The sequence below is a fragment of the Oryctolagus cuniculus genome, chromosome 11 (assembly GCF_051225735.1).
Source record: "Oryctolagus cuniculus isolate XC-2025 breed Fujian yellow rabbit chromosome 11, ASM5122573v1, whole genome shotgun sequence".
Classification (NCBI taxonomy): Eukaryota; Metazoa; Chordata; class Mammalia; order Lagomorpha; family Leporidae; genus Oryctolagus; species Oryctolagus cuniculus.
This window is the reverse complement of record NC_142877.1, coordinates 12,583,080-12,605,414: the sequence shown is the minus strand read 5'-3', so window position 1 is coordinate 12,605,414 and position 22,335 is coordinate 12,583,080. Positions and strand designations below refer to the sequence as shown.

The window sequence follows — 22,335 nt, the reverse complement described above, 5'->3', positions numbered from 1 at the left end:
GACAGTGAGATGACCCCTGTAGGACGGACCCAAGCTGGAGAGAGCCCCGCCTGGCCGGGAAGGGAGGACGGCCCAACAGAACAAAAGGAATCCAGACGTCTCCGAAAACCGCCCTGGACAGCCCAGCCTAGGAAGTGACCCGCGAAGAGAGGCTGTTACAGCAAAGCAGCCTCTGCCCAGGCACCCAGCTGGACCCAACGCGGGTGCTGGGACCTCAGGGAAGCCCCACTGACAGCTGGGCCACGTCCCTGCGGGCAGAGGGACAGCCTGGGGCCAAGCACATGCCAGAGTGAACCCGGAGCCTTCCGCACAGACAAAGCTCCCGGTGGTCCACAGTAAATGCACCACGTGCGGCCGGCCGACGCCGATGGGCCCAGGGACCTGCCTGAAGGCTGACTCGCCCAGCTGCCCCCGACCCACCCGTGGCATCTCGCAGGACCTGGAGCAGTAGGAAAACCGCTGCCATCAACCCTGTCCCTCCGTGGCGCACAGTGCCCGGTGCCCACGGTCAGCGGCGGGGAATGACCTACCTGTGCCTTGGTTGGTGCCTAGGAGAATGGAGGAGGGTGTGTCTCTGGAGCCAGAAAGGTCGAGGGTCTGGAAACACAGAGAGAGAAGGATGGACCCAGGCCGCGGGGCCAGCGGGCCGCTGGGGGCACTCACACCACCCCGAGGCGACCCAGCGCCCGGGCCTGGCGTGGTCACGCACCTCGTGCTCTGCCCCCAGCGTGAAGGAACGGTCGAGAGCACAGACGGGGAGCACCCTGAGGGTCTCTGATCTAGAACATTCCCCACCTTCCCATTCTCCAGACCTTCCCCATTCCCAAGGAAGAAGCCGCTGACTTCCACATCACACCACAGACGTGTTCCATGATGGAGCCTCACGGGCAGGGCTAGCAAAGAAACCAAAGGGCTCTACTGACAGCCCAGTGATTCATTCATTCCTAACGCCAAGAAATAAATGCAAAAGGATAAACGTGGGAAAGATGATCAGTGCTCGCCCTGAAACAGCCTTGGCTCATGACTAAGGCTGTTGCGACCATCTGGGGAGTGAACCAGCAGATGGAAGACCTGTCTCCTCTCCCCTCTAATAATTAAAACACACACACACACACACACACACACACAACTCCATCACTGCCCCAGACAGACAAGCACGAGGCTTCCAGGGCTGGCAGGCATGGCCGGGGTCAGGGGGGAGAGCTGGGGTCACGGGCCCAAGGCCAGGGCCCTCACCGAGCTGCTGTCTTTGCTCTTCTCGGCGGACGCCTCCTTCTCTTTGGGGGTGCTGGGCGTCTCCGGGGCGGCCGCCTGGGTGCTGGCGGAGCTCCCCTGGGTTGACTTGCTGACGGTTTCCGTGTTCACCTCGGCGTCAGCTTCCTGCTGCGGGGCAGTAGCTGGGAGGAAGAAGAGAGGAGCCACGCGGGGACTGAGTACGACGGACTGGGGCCCTGCGTGGAGCCCTGCTCAGCAGCCCACGCGGCCCGTGGCCCAGCACCAACTCTGACCCCACCCCGTCCGCAGAGGCAGCAGCTGCCCAGCCCAGCCCGGGACCGGAGCAGGAGGGCAGGCCCGAAGTGGGGGGGCTCCCCAGAGGTGTTCAGAGCTGGGGCGACTCTGAACAGTGTGCATCCCATGTTTTATTAAACCACCCGGCGATGACAGAGTGCCCCCAGCTGGAGGCAGTGTGTGACCAGAGGGGTCTCATTCTAGGTTCAGACCTGCCTTAGCCCCAGGGGGCTCGGTGGCAAAGCAATGCTTGGGAGGAGCAGAGCAGAGGCAGAGACAGGACCCTGGGCAAGCACAGGGCGCCGGAGGGAGATCTGCAGAGAGCAGGTGTCCCGTGCCTCAAAAGTGGAATAACCAAGGCCAGCTGGGCCAACAGGGACACAGCGAGGGGCTGCTCGGGCGCACTGGAGAACTCAGGGACAACTGGGCCGCCACAGCACGGGGCACTGCAAGTCGCTGTAGGGAAGCCAGGTCCCTAGGGAAGGTTACAGCTCACTTTGCCTTTCAAATAAACAAATCTTTAAAAAAATAAAAATAAAAAAGCACACAGCAGTGCGCTCCTGTACTGCCCTTGACAAAATCCCAGAGGTCTGTCGAGAGCAAGAATCAGAGAAATCCGGAAACAGTTTTGCTGGCTGCAGCCACGCCCACCCGTGCCCAGGCTGTCGGTGGCTGCTTCTGGGCTGCCAGGGCAGGGGTGACCAGCGGTGATGGGGGCCACACAGCCCCCAAAGCCCAAAATATTCACGGGGGCCTTCCCCGAGAATGGCTGCCAATCCCTGGCCTCCAGCCTCTCAAACCCGAGTCATCCACAAAGCACCTTTGCAGGGGTTGCCTGACGCGAGCTCGTATGACCGATACCACACGTCGCTCTCGGTGCGCAGGGCCCCGTGACACGTCCCAGAACCCACAGACGCGCAAGCCCCTTCCATGCAACGGCAAAGTATTTGCACGGCATCTACACACGCCTCCTGCACACCAGACCCCTGTAACATCCCAATACATTGGAAACGCTACAGAAACAGAGTCGCAGTGCATCGTTTGGCGAGTATGGACATGGGGTGTTGGGGGTGGGGTACGCTCACATCCCTCCAAATGCTATTTCTTTCTCAGAACATTTTCTGTCCCGGGCTGGGACCCACAGAAACAGAGGGCCACCCGGACCGCTCACAAAGTCTTCACAACGGAGACTTTTAATTCTAAGCACACAAACCTACTATCACATGCAATGGAAAATCTGCTTTTAAAATTCCGACAAATTCTAACAGTCTCCCGCTGCAGGCCCAGGCCACCATCTAAAGCTCAGGTCCCTCCCGGCCACAACTGCAGCGTCTCTGGCCAAGATGGCTGTGTTGGGGGAGGCGACCTTGTGCACCGCCGTCGCTCAGGGGCTTCGGGGGCCCACGTGGAGACAAACAGATGCACAAAGGTGCACCCTGGGCCCGCAGCCCAGGGCACGTCACCCCGTGTGCCGGCCCCAAGGCGCCTGTGGGCAGCAGCTGGCCGCCCGCTGTGGACGAGCCATACCTGACTGCGTGCAGGACTTCATGTGCTCGGGCCAGTGCGCCTGCTGGCACGGGTAGTCGCAGTAGCTGGTGTTCCAGCAGCAGTAGAAGATGGCCTCCTTCCGGCAGTGGGCGCACCACTGCTTCTTCTTGGTCTCGTCCACCGCCTGCTGCTTCTCCAGCTCCAGCTGCTTCTTCACCTCGGCGATGAGCCGGTCCCGCTCCTGCTCCAGGCTCTGTCGCATCTCGGCCATGGTCAGCTCTGAGAGAGGAGGGCGTCGCTGGCTTGGTCAGCTGACCCAGCCCGGGGCGCAAGCGATGCACCCCCAGATTCAGACACAAGGTGCGAATCCAGACTCGGAACATAATCTCCCCCTAGACCACATGACCCTAGGCCGGCTCCCAGGCTTCCTTGAGAGAGCAAGGCCATTGGCAGTAACCCAGGAGCGACGTGCACGCCACAGTAAAACAGTTCCTCGATTCCATGAGCACACTTCCAGGAAACGCGTCTGCAGCCCCGTCCTTCCCTGCCCCTCCCACGAGGGCCTGGGACGTTTTTCTCTCTGGTGAAGAGAACACACGTGGGGCCCTTCCAGTTGCTCCAATGACCCTGTAGACAAAAGCCCCACAGCCGGGAGCTCGGGGCGGCCCCCGGGGCATCTCCGTGCAGCACCAGCGGCAGCCTGGAGAGCACACCGCTAATAACAAACTCCAGAATCCAGCCCCCCGCCAAGCCCGTTTCCACGCCCGGCTGCTCCTCCCCACGAGCAGCCCAGCCCACGGCACCCGGCCCCGGCGGCGCCGCGCAGGCCCGGATCCGGAGGTGCAGGGAAGCCCCCGCCAGGCCTCACCCAGGTTGTGCTTCATCTCCGAGAGCTCCTGCTGGTGCAGCCACTGCAGCTTCTCGATCTCGATCCTCAGCCTGCGGATCTGCAGGGAGGAAGGGGAGGAGCCTTCAAGAGCCGCCCTCGGCTCGCGCCCAGGCCGGGCCCGGACGCTCAGCCCCTGGCCGGCCATAAGAATCACCCAGGACACCGGCAGCCCGGGCCTGCGCAGCAGAGACCCCCCAACGCAATAGCCTGCAAAGGCGGCGGGCACCAGCGGGTTAACCGAACCCGCGAGTCGGCTGCCGCAGAAAACCGACTTCCAGCCGGGCTTTTCCGAGAAAAAGCGCCTCCGAGTGCAGACATCCACGTGCGTAACACGGAGGAGCTTGGATTAGGGTTTGGTCTAAGGAAACGGAACTGAAACAGGACAGCTGAGCTCACCCTCACCTGCCGCCGCTCAGCTCGGCTCACTCTCACCTGAAACCCCAGCACCAAACATCTCTGAAAACCAAGAGTACGGCGGGGAGCTGCGGCCTAAGTAGGAGGCCAAACTCATCGCGCGCGGAAGCAGGAAGCCCAACCTGAATGGGTACGGGGCTACTGTCACAGCGGCTCTCCGCTGCGGCCAGCTGCTCACCCCGCCCCTCTGCGGCAATGACAATGCCGGGAGTCACTTCTCGATTGTCACAGCTGGGCAGTGCTACTGCTGCAGTGGACAGAGGCCAGGGACGCTGCTGAACACCCCCACAGGACACAGGACAGAGCTGAGGTTAAGACAATGTGAAGGGCTGGCGGTGTGGCCCAGCGGGTTAACACCCTGGTCTGCAGTGCCAGTATCCCATATGCGTGCCGGTTCAAGACCTGGCTGCTCCACTTCCAATCCAGCTCTCTGCTGTGGCCTGGGAAAGCAGTAGAAGGTGGCCCAAGTGCTTGGGCCCCTGTGCCCACGTGGGAGACCAGGAGGAAGCTCCTGGCTCCTGGCTTCAGATTGATGTAGTTCCAGCCATTGAGGCCATCTGGGGAGTGAACCAGAAGATGGAGAACCCCCCCCCCCCCGCCGTAACTCTTTCAAATAAATAAGTAAATCTTTAAAAAACAGCACTGAGTCCCACAGAGTGCAGACGCCCATCAAGCAGAATCCTGCGCCAGCAAGGGGCTGCTCGCCCGCTCGCTCACTCGCTCTCTGAAAGCCACAGATTTCAAGCGAGGTACCTGGGACCCTACTCTCTGCTGCAGGCCAGTTCTTACAGCGAACAAACAAGAATACAAAGTACAGGGTGGGTGCTTGGCGCAGCGGTTAAGGGGACTGGGATGTGCCCGTCCTGTACCCGAGTCCCTGCTCGGCTCCCAGTTCCAGCTTCCGGCTGACCCACACCCTGGGAGGCGGTGGCTGACAAGGACTTAGGTCCCTGCCACCCGCGTGCAAGACCCGGATGGAGTTCCCAGTTCCTGGCTTCAGCCTGACCCGGCCCAGGCTGTTGTGGACATTCGGGGAATCGGCACTGGGTTCTGTCCCGGCTGCTCCTCTTCCAGGCCAGCTCTCTGCTGTGGCCAGGGAGTGCTGTGGAGGATGGCCCAAGTGCTTGGGCCCTGCACCCGCATGGGAGACCAGGAGAAGCACCTGGCTCCTGGCTTCGGATCTGGCCGTGGCGGCCATTTGGGGGGTGAACCATTGTAAGGAAGACCTGTCTCTCTCTGTCTAATTTTGTCAAATAAATTTTTAAAAAATTAAAAAAAAAGAAAAAGAAAAAACAAAGTTCGGGGAGTGAACTAGTAGATGAGAGATCTCTATGGCTCTCCAAAAAAATTCTTATTTCTTTTTTAAGAGAATGGACTGCAGTGGTGGCGCGGGGAGGTTCTTCTAGAGCGACAACTACATACATTTCTTCCGCACAATCATCGAAAGGTCGTGTCCGTAAGGCTCCTCAGGAGGAGGGGCCACTCTTAACCCTTTGTGTCCCCACTGCTCGCCCTGGAGGGGGCGCCAGGTCTCCTGCCTACACACTTCCCCCTCTTGCCCTGGCTGCTGGCTACCGCGCCACGCCCTCCAGGATTCAGGCCACGGCTCTCCATCACAACCTCCAGTGACCTAGGAATGTGGCCACTGGCCATTTCCCCTGGGGACACTGTGGCCTCCACACAGACCACCCACAGGGCCCAGCCCAGGACCCTGGCTCCAGGGCCCCTTCTGTGTAAGCGGGCACTTGAACCGCCCTCTTCTCCAGGAAGCCACATAACTGGGGAGACCCAGGACAGCGACGCCTGCACGAGGACCCTGTGTACGCAGAGCCCAAACTTCCTGCTCACCAAGGACCCACCCACGGCTCCACGCAGGCTCGGGTTACAGCTGCTGCATCGGAAGGGAGTTTATCCCACGGGGCAGGGTGTGTCTCACAGCCCCAGCCTCCTGCCTACAAAAGCGACCCCCCTGTGACAGCCACAGTCAGCGCAACGGCAGCGAGGAGGGGGCCTCGTGGGGCGAGCCTGGGGCCCTGAGCCAGGAGCGAGGAGGGGGCCTCGTGGGGCGAGCCTGGGGCCCTGAGCCAGGAGCGAGGAGGGGGCCTCGTGGGGCGAGCCTGGGGCCCTGAGCCAGGACCAAGTGGGGGCTATCTGAAAGGCAGCCCCTTCGCAGCAGCCGGGAGTGAGGACTCCCCGAAACGTGGAAGCCCCGTCTGGTCTCTGACCTCGGCGATGGTGCTTCCCGTAGTGTTTTTGGAAAGATCGTTGTAGATCTCGGTCATCGTCCCTTTGATGGCGTCCATCATCTGAAAGAGAAAGACAACGCAGGTGGTCACTCCTCCAGAACCTCCGCCCGGAGCCGGCGCGGACCCAGGGTCACCTCCCCCCTCCCGAGACACTGCCGTGCCTGGTGGGGGAGGCGAGAGCAGACGGTGAGCAGACGCAGGTCCGCCGCCCCACACCCCCGAGGGCACAGGATAGTCACAGCCCAGCTCACCAGGGCCGGGGTTAAGAGCCCTGGTGTAAACCAACGCAGGAATCACCACAGGTTCCCGGTCTGCCGTCGGGGGGCGGGGTCCAGGACGGGACAGCCAGTCCCTGCCCAGGGGCTGCACCGGACAGGCCGAGTCTGGCACCACGCATGCGTGTTTCTGTTTGTTGCCCGACACAGCAGAGGCACAGAAAGCACTGTTTTATGGAGATAACGTGCACACACCACACAACGGACCCATTTAAAACAGGAAGTGCAGGATCTGGCGGCTTTTCAGGGTACGTGGAGGGACGCACCCACCGTCAGCACCTCCAAACACGCACAAGCACCCGGCAAGGAAAACCTGACCCCCTGCACCCTTCATCCTCCAAGCCCCCTTCCGGCCCGCGGGCCCCTCCATCAGCCGCCCGGCTCCCATCTGGCTGCTTGCTGTGCACGGGCTCGCCTGGCCTGCGGTCCCCCAGGGCAGGTGCCGTGGCTTGCGGGCTGCAGCATGTGTGAGGACGCCCCGGGCTCTGAGGGTCCTCCGTGAGGACCCGGCTGTCTGTCACTCAGGATGCCCCCTGCCCATCCACTTCTCGTCTTTCAGTGGCATCAGCAAGTCGGAAGTCAGCTGAGGCCACACAGCAGGCCTCGACAGCTGCTGGCCGAGCGTGTCTGAGCATCGCTTCTCTGTCCCACCTGCCTGCGACCCCGCCCCCAGCTCAGCAGAGGCCGAGACACCCTCCCGCGCCCCAGGCCTGGGCTGCCTGCCAGCTCTGTGCCGCGTCTCCCAGATGCTCCCAGCACGTGAGAAGTCAGCAAGCACCCCTGCCTCCGACGCCATCGTCACCTCTCAGCGTCCACATTCTCTCTGAGCCTCCGACTCCCACCTAAGGAACAAGCATAGGGGCCGGCGCTGTGGCGTAGGGGGTACAGCAGCGCCAGCATCCCATATGGGCGCTGGTTCTAGTCCCGGCTGCTCCACTTCCGATCCAGCTCCCTGCTGTGGCCTGGGAAAGCAGTAGAAGAAGGCCCAAGTGCTTGGGCCCCTGCGCCCACATGGGAGTCCCGGAAGAAGCTCCTGGCTCTTGGCTTCAGATCAGCTCAGCCATGGCCATTGTGACCATCTGGGGAGTGAACCAGCAGATGGACAACCGCTCTCCCTCTGCCTCTCCTTCTCTCTCTGTGTAACCCTTAAAATGAATAAATAAATCTTAAAAAAAAAATAAACACTATTTTCTGGATGATTCCAATTCTGTTTTCTTCTTTCAACATCAACATTTCCATGTAGGGAGTGAACCAGTGGATAGAAGATCTCCCTCCCTCCCTCTCTCTCTCTCTCTTTCAGTACACAAATAAATCTTTAAAAAAGAAACTAAACAAGCAAACAGGCAGAGAGAGCAGGCACGGAGCCAGTCATTACCACACCAGCTTCCCCACAGGAGCACGTGGGTTCAGTCTCAGCTCCAGCCCCCCTAGGAGTCACACCTGGGAGGCAGCAGTGATGGCTCCAGCACCTGGGGTCCTGGCTCACACAGGGGAAGCCCGGCGCCAGCTCCTGCTCCATGGCTGCAGCCCCGCCCCAGCCCTGCTGGGACACCCTCTCAGGGAGTGATGAGCAGACGGGCTCTCTGCCTGCCTCTGACTCTGAAATAAACTTAGAAACAGGAGAAAGAGAACACCCTTGGGAGGCGTGCTCAAGGGTTAAACGAGAAAACCAGGCCACAAAGGGGGCTCAGCACCTGAACGGAGTCAGCGGGTGCTCATGGAGAAATCCTGGGGGCCGGTGCTGTGGCCTAGGGGCAAAGCCAGGGCCTGTTACGCCAGCATCTCTTACAGGCGCTAGTTCGAGTCCCAGTTGCTCCACTTCCAATCCACCTCCCTGCTAATGCACCTGGGAAAGCGGTGGAGGACGGCCAAGTGCCTGGGCCCCTGCACCCACGTGGGAGACCTGGAAGAAGCTCCTGGCTCCTGGCTTCTGATTGACCTACCCTGACCATGTGGCCATCTGGGGAGTGAACCAGCGGACAGAAGACCTCTCTCCCTCTCCCTCTCTCTAACTCTGTCTAAATAAATAAGTAAGTCTAAAAAAAAATACCTGTCCATCTTATTTTTACAGAAAAATAAATTCACATGAGCATGCGACGTATAACCACTGCCAGCCTCCGAACAGTGACCCCCAATTCACCCCGAGACGGGAGTAAAGCAAATGAAACATCGACTGAGAATCCCAGCGCAGCCTGCGGCCGGGTCACGGCCACCCTGAGCTCCGTGCCGCCTGCGGGTCCAAAGTTCTTATGGGGCTCCTCGCTCTCCACTACTGCAACCCCATCAATTTAAAAAATTAAAATGCAACTAACTGCTTTGCAAGAAACTTTAGAAAGTGGACGGAAATCAGGGCGCTACATTCCACGGCGAAGATGTCACCGGTCTGTGCGCTGACCGTTCACTCTTGCTTCCAAATATAGCAAAGAGCGCGCATCCAAGAGGAGGGCCTCCTGCCAAGACACACAAACCTGGGCCTGCTGGCAGGGCCTTGGGAGCCAGGGACGCCCGTCGGCGACCCCCAGAATCCCACCACGCTCGTGTTGGTCGGCTGCAAGGCAAACACCTCCCACAAGGGTTGCTACATTCTGCAAAGTACAGAGGCTCCACGGATCCCAGAACTCCGATGGCTGCAGGACCTGGATTTGTGGGGACCACTGGCCGACTCCACGCCATGGGCCTCAGTTTCCCCCCGCCCTGCAAACACACAGCTTAGACCGAATCAACATAAGGTGACACAAGGGACGAGTCAGAGCAGACTGAGCGCGCGTCTGGGCTGCAGCAGGCCCTCCCTTAGATCAGTAATGACACAGGTACCCCCCCTTCAACTCCCTCCTAGTCCCACAGCTGACTTGGGCCAGAAGGTCCCAACACCTTCGTGTCACTCTCCCTTGTTCAGAATAAGAAGAAGGGATCTGGCCGGCGCCGCGGCTCACTAGGCTAATCCTCCGCCTGTGACGCCGGCACACCGGGTTCTAGTCCCGGTCGGGCGCCGGATTCTGTCCCGGTTGCCCCTCTTCCAGGCCAGCCCTCTGCTGTGGCCAGGGAGTGCAGTGGAGGATGGCCCAAGTGCTTGGGCCCTGCACCCCATGGGAGACCAGGAGAAGCACCTGGCTCCTGCCTTCGGATCAGCGGTGCGGATCAGCTGGCCGCAGCGTTTTGGCTGTGGCGGCCATTGGAGGGTGAACCAATGGCAAAGGAAGACCTTTCTCTCTCTCTCTCACTGTCCACTCTGTCAAAAAAAAAAAATTTAAAAAAAAAAAAAAAAAGGAAAAAGAAAAAGGGATCTGGGCTCCAAGCCTTGACAAGGAACAGTATCTGATGAGGTTAACCTTCCTATTATTTGGGTTTTTAAGCTAAGTTGATTTAAATGGAAAAAAAAAAAAATCAGATTTACAGGCTGCTGCTGTGGTGCAGTGGGTTAAAGCCCCGGCCTGCAGTACCGGCATCCCATATGGGAGCCGGTTCGAGTCCCGGCTGCTCCACTTCCGACGCAGCTCTCTGCTGTGGCCTGGGAAAGCAGTAGAAGATGGCCCAAGTCCTTGGATCCCTGCACCCAAGTGGGAGACCCAGAGGAAACTCATGGCTCCTGGCTTCGGATCAGCACAGCTCCAGCCATTGCAGCCATCTGGAGAGTGAACCAGCGAATGGAAGACCTCTCTCTCTCTCTCTCTCTCTCTGCCTCTCCTTCTCTCTCTGTGTAACTCTGACTTTCAAATAAATAAATACACACTGCTTGGGACACCCAGATCTCACACAGGAGTGAGTGAGTTCTGGCACCAGATCCTCTGCCGGTTCCAGCTTCCCGCAAAAGCACACCCTGGGCGGCAGCAGGGGGATGGCTCCATTGCTTGGATCGCTGGAACCCACATGGGAGACCCAACTCCTGGTTCCAGCCTGACCCAACCCCAGCTGCTATGGGCATCTGAGGACTGGATCAGCAGATCTAAGATCTCTGTTTCTTTCTATCTGCCTTAAAATTCAGTACCCTGGTTAGGCCCTCCTGGAGTGCGTGAGAGTGTCCAAGTTTCTCTGTTGGGCACCAACTTTAGACCCAAACAAGACAATCTGCTCGTGGAGGTCCTCCGTGAAAACAGGGCCTTTGCCACTCCAGGTTCCACCCCCCAGTGCGTGCCCCGCACCCCCGGCCACTCACTTTGCTGGTGTACTTGGCAATGTCCGCGGCGACATCGGCCGAGGCGGTGGCGATGGGCAGGTCAGCGCTGACCGAGGACGTGAGAGTGCTCGAGGCCCCTGAGCTGGTGACCAGAGGCGACGACTGTGTGCTGGTCACCAGGGTGATGGTGGACGTGGACGGGCTCTGCGTGACCTCCTTCTGCTGCACAGCTGTGAAGCAAAGAACCCTGGTTATCCACGGGGGAGGGAGGGGCGCCCTGCGAGCTTCCCCGCTTCCAGGCAGGCGGCAAGGACCCTCTGAGCCAGCTCTGGCCAGGCTCACTGAGCCCTCCTCTCCCCGAGGCCCCAGTTCCGGCCTGCGACAAGGTCAAGGCTGCCTGCTCGGATGACCTCGGCCCCTTTGGAGAGCAAGCTCAAGGCTGCCCCCAAATGTGCAGGTGTCCAGCAGCACCTGAGCGCCGGGCTCCTGCCTCCCAGGCTCTGCGGAAGCACAAGAACCCTGACACCTCCAGAGGCAAACGCAGAGGGGTTTCACGTGGCCCGGCCTCCCCTGCTGCCCTGACCCAACCGCGCTGCTCCCTGGCTCTCCCTTTAAAGGGCCCCTTCACCTCTGGACAGATCACAAGCAGGTCTCAGCTTGTGCCGGCCTTTGCCGGAGGACAGCGGCATACCACCGACTGAATCGTGCCCTGGGCACCAGATGGGCTCACGGTGACAAAGACCCTCTGAAAGTTCAGAGCTGGCTGTCAACCAGCCCCTTCCTGGCGGCGCTCAAACCCCAGCCCGGGAAAGCGCCCGGGATGCTGACGGGGCGTGGAGACAGAGCACGCGGGCCGCAGTCCCAAGCTCCACTGGCTCGGGCCCAGCAACTTAGAAAGCAGCGACATCCATCCGCCCGGCCGCCACCTGTGTTTATCCAAGTGGTTACGGTCAGCCGGGCCACTGAAACCCGCGCAGGGGCGGGCGGAAGCCAAACCAGGCTCTGGCTACCTGTCCCCTCCTTTCCCCCGCTCCTCCGGGGCTCTCCCCCAAGCGTCCCAGCTCTCCGTGCAGACTTCTGCGCGGCCTGAGATCGGGATCAGCTGACAATCGGCTCAGTAGCTCATTGGCCTTAAGATCGGCTACAGATGGGGCCTCTGCACGGCTGGGGGGGGGGGGGGGGGGCTGCGGACCCTGCACAAGGGGTTCCGGAGGCCGGCCCGCCTCCCCTGGGTCACCAACCCCTCGTGCCTAAGGTCACCTTTGCTATCAACTCGCCCCACTGGCAAAGGAACACCACGAGGTTCACCCACGCGTACAAGGAAACTCAGGCACTCACTGCAGCGCTGTTGGCACTAGGAAAAACCTGGAAGCAACCTACATGCCCGCTCCAGCTGGGGAATGCTTAAAGGAAACTCGGAATACTACGCAGCAGTCCAAAAAGAAATCAGGCAGAGCTGTAAGTACCGACACAGACGGACCTCCAAACATGCTGATGGGTGGGAAAAAGCAAGTAGGCTACCATTTTTATGCTTTAAAAAAGAAAAAAGGAAAAAAAGGAATTATTTCTAGAACATCATATATATATATAAAGTATATATGCACTCATGCTTGGGAATGGGTTTCAAATCCGTCCGTAGTGGCCACTCAGGAAAGGAGGGGAGGGAAATGAAAGGTGACCGGGACAGCAGACGTCGGCGTACAGTGTCCCTTTCTCAAGGAGAACATAGACGCGAGTATCCTTTACAAAGTGGAAAAAAAATTTTTTTTAAATAAAAAAAAAATTGCAAATCAGTTTTTCAAAGTAACATCGGATGGAATGTGCAAGGCCTCCAGGCGTCAGGGGCCAGGAAAGAAATGGGATGGAAAAAAAAAACGGAAACAGCAATGGTTTTTCTCCTGTCACTGTGGCCAAAAGGGAGCGGGCGCCCCGGAGCGCAGAGGGGAGGCGCGGTACCTTTCACAGCCTGTCTGGTCTGATAGCGCGTCCCCTGGGCAGATTGAGGCTGCTGCTGGCTCTGCTGCTGCTGCTGCTGCTGCTGGCGCTGTATCTTCTGCATGTGCCACTTTTGGGAGGACGTTTGAAACTTACTTGATGAGTTCCACACGACCCGCTGCACGGCCGGGGCAGTCTCCTTCGGCAAAAGCGGCCTCTGCTTTTTCACCGGGCTTCCTGCAGCGGCGGTGGCCGGGGCCGTGACCGTGACCGTGGACGTCGCGCTGGTGGCGGCTGTGACACCAGCCGCGGGAGTTTGGGAGGAGGAGCGGGTGAGCACCGGCGTTTCCGGGGGAGACTGGCTGCCCGCCGCGGCAGACGGTGGCACTTTCCCTACAACTGAGACCGACACATGGGGAGAAAGGTAAATGGCCACGGGACAGCAGCCGGCGGTGACACCGGCGAGCTCCAGGGGAAGCAAGCAAGCAGGAACACTCTCACCGCCCTCCCCCGGGGCCAAAGCGGTGGGGGAACGGAATCACTGGACGGCTGGCAAAGTCAGAGCGCGGTGTAGAGGGGGCTGGCTGGGCCCTGCTCGCGGCACCCATCCCACATCAGTATGGGCCCAGCTGCCCAGCTGCCCGGCTTCTGGTCCAACCCCCTGCTAACGCACCCGAAAAGCAGCACTGGCTCCAGTCCCTGGGCCCCTGCCACCCACGGGGGAGACCTGGATGGAGTCCCTGGCTCTTTGCTTCTGCCTGGACCAGCCCTGGCCGTTGTGGCCAATTTTGGAGCAAACCAGAGGATGGAAGATCAATCTCTCCAACTCTGCCTTTCAAATAAATTAAATAAATCTTTAAAAAGAAAAAGAAAAGAGCAATGTGTTGTAAGCACCTTGAGAAGCAGCCCGCCACATCAACTCTGCAGCAGCCCCTTTGGTGAGGGGCCTACAAACATGGACCCTGAAGGACCCATGGGGGCCGGCACTGTGGCATAGTGGGCTAAGCCTCTGCCTGCGGTGCCAGCATCCCACATGGGCACTGGTTTGAGTCCCGGCTGCTCTTCCTATCCAGCTCTCTGCTGTGGCCTGGGAAAGCAGTGGAGGATGGCCCAAGTCCTTGGGCCCCTGCACCCAAGTGGGAGACCTGGAAGAAGCTCCTGGCTCCCGGCTTTGGATTGGCACAGCTCAGGCCACTACGGCCATTTGGGGAGTGAACCAGCAGATGGAAGACCTCTTTCTATATATCTCTCTCTGTAACTCTACCTCTTAAATAAATAAATAAAATATTTTTTTTAAAAAGAAAGGTATTTAAAGCAATATTGTAGGGAATACAGCTTTTAAAAAAAAAGTGAGTTCGTTAATTTACGAAATATTATAAAAATAAGGACCCACAGCTGCCTAACAGCCAGGCACCAACCACGCTGAGCAGCCCCACATGGAAGGTGCCCCTCTGTCTCTGCTGGCTCCCTCCAGGTCAAAGTCTCCGCGTAGTGTGGACAGCCTCGACCCCCAGCCCCGAGAGGAACCCGTGGGGTTCTCGCCAGAAGTCAGGAGCACGGCTTGGGTGCTGGCTGTGGTTTTCCACAGCAGCCCGGCAAAGCTGGTTCTGCCAATGCGCAGTGGGCGCACGCTGAAGTCTAACGTGAGTCTGACTTCTGCTTCAAGGACTGCACATTGAGGTCGAGAATTATCAGGCAGGGCCTGAGAGCGGTGACCGAGAGCGACTCGGGGTGACAGGCACTGGCGGACGGAGGGCGACTCCTCGCAGGAGCTGGGGGGATTCCACAGGCAGAGTGAGGATCTGGGGGGGACGCGTCTGGGATAGGGGAGGACTTGGTGAGGACTGGCTGGGAGGCAGGGGCGAGCCAGAGCAGGTGGCCACGAGGGTGCTCCTTTACTGAGTGGTCGGTCCTCTCTGCAGAGGTCTCGGCCACATGAGGTGAACTGGCCCCCAGGCAACACACATGCGGGCCAGCACCCCGATCGCGCACGGGCCGTGACACCAGACGCCTTCGGCGAGGAATACGCCCGTCCTCTTAGAGTTACTCCACCCGGCAAGACTGGAGTTGGATTCGTCTCGGGAGGACCCGGGCAGCTGTGGGTTTCAGGAAGCCAAGGGGAGCGAGGGAAAGAGACAAGCTGACTCCTGCGCCTTGGGGGCTGCTTCCAGGGTCCACCTGCTGCCCCAGAGAGGCAGGTGCAGCCAACCTGGTGGGCAAGAGTCTGGGACAAGGGGGCCTCCTCGGGTCCTTCTGGGTGACCTGCCAGATAGTAGACACAGTCCCCACCTGCCTGCGTGTACACAAGAGGCGTTAGGCTGGGTGCCTCCAAGAGCCAGGCACCACACAGTGCCTGCCAGGGCTGCTAACCTGCAGAGACACCTTCACTGCCTCCCTTTTCAGCCATGAGACCAAAACATGCGTTGCGACTGCTGACCACAAAAAGGTCACTTCTCTCCTGACTTACACAAAGTTCCAGCTGGTTTTCTTCTTTAAAAAAAAAAAAAAAAGAGTGCAGAGGGCTCAGTGGTGAACACGCCCACATCCTACATCCAGTGACTCAGCCGAAGTCCCTGCTCCATTTCCCATCCAGCTTCCTACAAACACACACCCTGACAGGCAGCAGGTGATGGCTCAAGTATTTGGGTTCCTGCCACCCACATCGGGGACCTGGACTCAGTAACAGGCTCGTGCCTTCAGCCTGGCCCAGCCCCAGCTGTTGTGAGCTAGTGGGTAAAACTGTCGCCTGCAGCACTGGAATCCCATATGGGCGCCGGTTTGAGCCCCGGCTGCTCCACTTCCAATCCAGCTCTCTGCTAATGGCCTGGGAAAGCAGCAGAGGATGACCCAAGTCCCTGGGCCCCTGCACCCACGCGGAAGACCCAGATGAAGCCCCTGGGTCCTGGTTTTGGCCTGGCCCAACCCTGGCCAATGTGGCAACTGGAGAGTGACCCAGCAGGTGGAAGATCTCAATCTCTCCCTCTTTCTCTCTGTAGCTCTGCCTTTCAAATAAATAAATCTTTAAAAAAATGTACAATCTGAAAAGATGTCAGGCTTGAAATACCATGTGGGGTCATCACTTAGATTTTAATACATTAACTTCAATGGGAATTCTGATAGTTTACCAAGCCCCCCCCCCAAAAAAAAAACAAACAAAAACAAAACAAAAGAAAACAAAAACAAAGAGGGTACAGGAACTTTACCCTAGAAATTCAGAGCATATAAAACCAAACACTTAATGCCCCAAAAAGGGTGCATTTCTTAGGCTCTCACAATGGGTCACCATCAGATTGACCTGATCATTCCAGAATCTGTCACTGGTCTCTGGCACATGGAGGAAAGACTTTAAAAAAAAAAAAAAAAAAAAAAAAAAAAAAAAAAAAAGAACTAGCGCCCCCTTGGGGGAAGGATGGGACTTGCTGATGTGATGGTGAGCCTGGGCAGGAAGCCTGCGGGAGGCCCTGTCCCCGCACGCTGAGACGGCCTCCCTGGCCACACACACTGCTCTCCTAGCTCCAAGGCCAGCACAGCCCCGCCCGTTAATAAGCTCCGAAGCGAGAGCTGGTGGCGGAGAGGACACTCTGTGGGGTGACCTGAAGCCAGCTCTCCAGGAGCCAAACCCTGGCGACCTGCTCAGACGGACTCGTGAATTACCATCGGCCTTGCGCAGCAGTGCAAGGAAGAACTCCAGTTCTCACCAGCGGAGACGCCTTTATGTGGGGCACCGCACGAGCTCGCTTCATGGCTAGGAGCTCAGACCCAAAACGGAAGCCCAGCCCCCCGATTCTGAAGCCGGAACAGGGCGCGCCGGCAGCATAGCTCTCGCCAGGCCCTTCTGCCCGCCTGCCCTCACCGCCCTTCCATTCTGTGTCTTCCCTCTTGTTTCAGGGCTACACCACCTGTCGATCCGTTGCAAAGCCTTTCTGGACGACGAAGGGGCGTAGCGGGAATCAATGCAGAGCCGTTCCAGACAGAAGGGCTTGGCGTGGGCGTCACGGGAGCCCTGCCCCCACCACACCCTCGGGGGACAAAGGCCAGCCCCCCGCAGTGTTCTCTGCAACCGGGGACACCGTCTCTCAACCCCAATCCTCAGCACAAGGAGCATTTTCTGCGCCCCTCTCGCCTAGGAGATGGCCCTGGGCTGCTGCCTCCTGCTTGCCCACCAATCCCTTCTCTCTCCACTCCAGGGCAGTCAGCGGCGGCTCCCTCTCTCCTGTCACCGCGGGCTCGCGGTCAGCCGCAGGACTGAGAACCACAGGCAGCTGGGAAGGGAGCTCCAGGCAGAAGGGCGGCAGCCCCAGGCCAGGCTTCTCCCGGGTCCTCAATGAACTCCTCACGACCCTCGCCCGCCTGCCAAGCCAGCTGGAAACTACGCTGACCACCTGGGCTGTGGGAAGGGCACCCTTTGAAAGCCCCTGTTCTCCTCCCAGAGGGTCTGCTCACGGGCTGGGCCCTGGGAGGCTTCAGACCACAACAGGTGCAGCGGCCCTCAGTGGGGCAAGCTGTAGCCCGCAGGGGATACTGGCACCGTCTGCCTAATGGGGAGAAGCTGGGGCAGCCGACTCCTGCCAGCACAAGACAAAGAACTACCAGGGGCAGCCGACTCCTGCCAGCACAGGACAAAGAACTACCTGGAGCTGAGCTCTACTGAACGCAAACGGGATGGGACACCAACGCGGGGCCCGGCGCCCCGGGGCCCGCCCATCCCCAGTGCTCCAAGGAGCCAACACCCACAGGGAGAACACTGGGCGGCAGGAAGGGAGGAAGAGGGAAGCTGAACTCATCCAGATCTGAGCTATTCAATGCTTATCGGCTGAGCCCTGTCAAATGTCTGAAAGCTCACAGTGTCCTTAGGGAAATGAGTCAGCGTGCTGGGAAGATGCTACTTGGGCTAAAAATGACTTGACCGGGGCCAGCGTTGTGGTGAAGCGAGTAAAGCCAGCCCGTGACACCAGCATCACATACGGGCACCAGTTCAAGGCCCGGCTGCTCCACTTCCGATCCAGCTCCCTGCTAATGCACCTGGGAAAACGGCAGAAGATGCCAAGTGCTTGGGCCCCTGCACCTGCTTCGGAGAACCAGAAGAAGCTCCTGGCTCCTGGCTCCTGGCTCCTGGCTCCGGATCGGCTCAGCTCCAGTCCTTGCGACCATTTGGGGAGTGAACCAGAGGATGGTTCACTGTCTGTAACTCCCCCTCTCAAATCAGTAGAATCTTTTTTTAAAAAAACTGAAAAGGAAAAGCAATTGTGTTCCGCCTGGAACAGGTGAGAGGCGGGCGGGGGCTGGTGTAAGCCGAGGCTCTGCTGGCCCACTACCTGAGGACCACACCAACCACAGCTGGCACCAGAGGGGCACGGCCCCTTGGATGAGACAAACGCAGGGCGGAACTAGAAACCCAACGAAGAAATGGGGACCGGCCGCGTGCACTCACCGTCCTGCTTGGGAGACGGCTCTTTGGGCTCCTTCTTGGTCTTGCGGCCCTCCCGCCCCGCGTGGTCATCGCCCAGGTCGATGACCAGCTCGCTCTCCGAGTCGGAGTCGAGCCCCAGGTGCACGGTCGGGGAGTCCGTCTCGTCCTTGCCCTTCAGCTTGTCCCTGGTGGGGTGAGGGGAGGGCTTCGCTTTCTCTGCGAAGTCCTTCTCGGGCTCGGGGCTGGCCTTGTCCTTGGCCGTCGCCGCAGGCTCTGCCTTCTCCGCGGCCGGGGGCGAGCCCTTCAGCTCCTCTTTCACCTCGGCCGGGTTGGCAGGCTTGGGCTTTTTTTTGGCAGCGGACGGCTCCTTGTCGGCCCGACCGGCGTCCTTGTCGTCCGCGGGCTCCGGCTCGGCCTTGGGCTTCTCGTCATCGCTGATGTATTCGCTGTCGCTGCTCTCCGACTTCTCGGAGTCCTCGGAGTCGCTGTGCTCCACGGCCGTGTACACGTCTTCCGAGATCTCATTGATGCCTGCAGCCAAGGAGAAAAGCCGGCGTGTGCCGCAGCCGCGCACCTGGGAGCAGGGCCCAACGCAGAGGCTCCGCACGCCGCAGCCGAGGTCTGCACACACGCTTCACATGGTGTCACGCGGGCCGGCTGGGGCCACAGAGGAAGGGACGCAGCTCCCGGCCGCAGACCAGTGCCACTCGTGTGTCTGGAGGTGGTTTCGGGACTGGTATTCAAGCAAGGTGGGGGCGCGCTGACCTAAACCTCAACATGTACAACGCTGCTAACCAGCTGAGACAGTGGGAGGGGCGGAAAGAAAGCCTAGAGATTCCTCAAATGATCCAGCTCACAGATTGGAAAACAGAGGCCCAGAGAAATCGCTGGCCGTAAAGTAAACCACGACACAGGCATGGCGAGACCCTGGGCTCCTGACTCTCGCCAGCCCTGTGCCCGAAGCGTTCAAAGCCCTAACCCTTTGTGTAGGGCTCAAAGCAGGAAGCCAGAGCCTTGGGGGACGGGATGCGAACTCTCAGGCCACCAGCCCAGCGGGTGCGGAGGGGCAGGCGTGAAGGGGTGGGAGCGAGGCCTCGCCCCACAGGGGACCCAGGCGTCTGCATCTGGTGTTCTCACTTAGACTGTGTCACCCTGTTCCAAGTCAGGGAATTCTGCACAGAAATCAAGAGCTGTGGCTAGAACAGAAAGTCTGCCCGCAGCAGGTCACAGGCTGCCTACAGCCAGCAAGCCGCTGGCCCCCTCTGGGTGGGGGGAGTGTGTGGTTTCCCCGCAGCCCGGGGGCCTGGCCCTTCCTGCACCGGTGCAGCCGGCTGCCGTGGCATTTCCACGGTGGCTCCACTTCTGGAGGCATCAAGGGGAAGGCCACGCATTTCCAGGTCTCGGGCAAACAGAGTGGAAAGCAGTAGGCATTCCACACGCTCAAACCACAAACCCCAGGAAAAGCCCGCTCTCTCCTGACAAGAGCTCCGCAGGACACCGTCACGCTTCCTGCCCCGACAACGCCAACGCCATCGCCATCGGGTGTAGGGAAGCTCCACGGAGGCCTCCAAGTTTGAAAAGAAGACAGAAAACACAGTCAGCACTGCACAGTCCTGGGTGGAGGCGCCAGCCGCCCTGAGCGGGGTCTGTCCCCACCCAAAGACACCGAGAGCGACTTGCCAAAGGTAAAAGCCGGGCTCCATCCCAGCAGAGCTCTGTGGAACCTCAGTGGCTCCGCTAGGGCTCAACAAAAACCCAAGTCAAAGTTAAACACTCCGATCTGGATGAACGTCGGGACCTACTACTGGTAGCTAATGGTCAGACAAGAAGGTTCAAGTTCAAGCAGACCTCTGAAAGGAAAAGCTTGGGTCCCGAGCCAAATCCTGCTCTGCTCCTCCCAGCTCTGTGACCCCCTGAGGCAAACAACACATGCTGTGAGCCCCAGGAGTTTCACCTGCAACCCAGGACTGGCCACGGCTTCTGCCTGCGGGAGCCGTCTGGGCGTGGGGCTCAGCACAGAGCAAGGTGCGTGGGAAGCACATGGGAGGCCCGAATGTAAAAACTGTTATTAGCAGCACTAACAAAAAAGGAGCAAGAAGAGGGGGCCGGCGCCGTGGCTCACTTGGTTAATCCTCTGCCGGCGGCGCCGGCATCCCATATGGGTGCCAATTCTAGTCCTGGCTGTTCCTCTTCCAGTCCAGCTCTCTGCTGTGGCCTGGGAAAGCAGTGGAAAATGCCCAAGTGCTTGGGCCCCTGCACCCACGTGGGAGACAGGGAGGAGGCTCCTGGCTCCTGGCTTTGGATCTGCGCAGTTCCAGTCGTTGCGGCCAATTGGGGAGTGAACCAGCGGATGGAAGACCTCTCTCTCCCTCTAACTCTTTCACCAGCAGACTTGGCCACACGAGGGTACGTGGCCCTTCTATAGTTCAAGGTTACAGTAGCCATTAAAAGCAGCCAGAAGGCGGGCGTTTGGCCTAGGACACCCTCAGACGGCGGACTGCTGGGCTCAGCACTCGCCTCGGGCTCCTGACCCCAGCTTCCCGCTTACACGGCCCCTGGAAGCCCCAGTGGTGGCTCAGCCAGCTGGGTCCCTGCCACCCACGTAGGAGACCTGGATTAAGGTCCTGGTTCCCAGCTTTGGCCTGATGTAGACCCAGCCATTGTGGGCATTTTGGAGCGAACCAGCTGATAGGAGCTCTCTCGGTCTCTCTGCCTTTCAATTAAGCAAAACGTAAAAATCTAAAGAGAAGAAAGAAATCTTAGACACAAGCAGTCCCGGCGACGTCCCTGCACGGCCGGAGAGCGAGCCGTGCGCCGTACCTAGCTGTGCCTTGCAGCTCTCGATGGTCTTGTCCAGGTTGAGCTGGAACCGGCTGCGAATCTGCCGCTTGGGCGAGGTCAGGGGCGCCGGGGCAGACTGCTGCTGCACCGCCTCGCTCAGCTCCTTCAGGTCCATCTCGGCTTTGCTGCGGTCTGCAAGACACAGGCACCCTCGTGACGCAGCGTTTGGCGACAGCGGCCACGGCCTTAACACACAAGTGCCGGCTTGCTCATCACCCCTCCGCTATCGCCTGCTCCAAGACGCGCGTGACTGAGGGCCGCTCTGCCCGTTTGCCCAGGACGGTGGCTGCGCTGCTCCCGGTGCGGACGTGGACAACGCCGCTTCCAGGATGGCCCCACCCCACCCCAAGGCCCAGGAAGGCAGCGAGACGCAGCTCTCACTTCTACCCCCAGAGGGAAGATGCTGCCCAAGTGGCCATTCCCCCGGGTCTCCAGTAACATCCCTGTAAGATGACCAACAAGCTGTCTCAGCGGTCAGCAAGTTCTCTGCAGAGGCCCAGCAGGTCGGAACCATCAGCCTGGTAGACCACAGAGGCTCCGCTGCCAGTGTGGCCACAGCAGAGGGGTGTGGCTGTGTCCCAGTGAAACTTTCTTTATAACACAGGGCGGGGCGGGACCTGGCCCACAGGCTGCAAAACTCCCCAGCCCCTGCAAGCGTCTATTTCGCCCTGTTTACACACAGCGACTGCCTGTGGAGCTTTAAAACAAAATCTAGGCCGGCGCCGCGGCTCACTAGGCTAATCCTCCGCCTTGCGGCGCCAGCACACCAGGTTCTAGTCCCAGCCGGGGCGTCGCATTCTGTCCCGGTTGCCCCTCTTCCAGGCCAGCTCTCTGCTGTGGCCAGGGAGTGCAGTGGAGGATGGCCCAAGTGCTTGGGCCCTGCACCCCATGGGAGACCAGGAGAAGCACCTGGCTCCTGCCATCGGATCAGCGCGGTGCGCTGGCCGTGGCAGTCATTGGAGGGTGAACCAACGGCAAAGGAAGACCTTTCTCTCTGTCTCTCACTGTCCACTCTGCCTGTCAAAAAATAAATAAATAAATAAATAAATAAAATCTAATGTCAGCCCCACCCGCGCGGGCTGGCCCCAGGTCTGGCTCTCAGCGTCTCATAGTTCCCCAGGTCCTAACTGCTGGCCAAGGTTAGGAACTCCTGTGTTGGATCTGATGCCTTAACTGTTGGGTTTCCCTTGTCAACCTGGCAGTTTATAGAAAGA

The 22,335-nt window shown here is 59.5% G+C and overlaps 1 protein-coding gene across 50 annotated transcripts in view; it reads right to left on the bottom strand.

Moving 5' to 3' along the window:
- Positions 1 to 22,335, bottom strand: part of ZMYND8 (zinc finger MYND-type containing 8) — a 106,349-nt gene that overhangs the window by 4,776 nt on the left and 79,238 nt on the right. For 45 of the 50 annotated variants that reach the window (XM_089307870.1, XM_089307878.1, XM_089307871.1 and 42 more), the window contains 9 exons: positions 21,101 to 21,253; positions 18,302 to 18,811; positions 12,892 to 13,269; positions 10,975 to 11,165; positions 6,526 to 6,606; positions 3,866 to 3,944; positions 3,037 to 3,276; positions 1,237 to 1,397; positions 531 to 597 (listed from right to left, as the gene is read on the bottom strand). In XM_089307870.1, coding sequence (XP_089163996.1) covers positions 531 to 597; positions 1,237 to 1,397; positions 3,037 to 3,276; positions 3,866 to 3,944; positions 6,526 to 6,606; positions 10,975 to 11,165; positions 12,892 to 13,269; positions 18,302 to 18,811; positions 21,101 to 21,253 — 1,860 coding nt within the window. The remainder of the gene's footprint in view (positions 1 to 530; positions 598 to 1,236; positions 1,398 to 3,036; positions 3,277 to 3,865; positions 3,945 to 6,525; positions 6,607 to 10,974; positions 11,166 to 12,891; positions 13,270 to 18,301; positions 18,812 to 21,100; positions 21,254 to 22,335) is intronic. The other 5 variants (XM_089307893.1, XM_051844960.3, XM_051844961.3 and 2 more) reach the window with 1 other exon arrangement.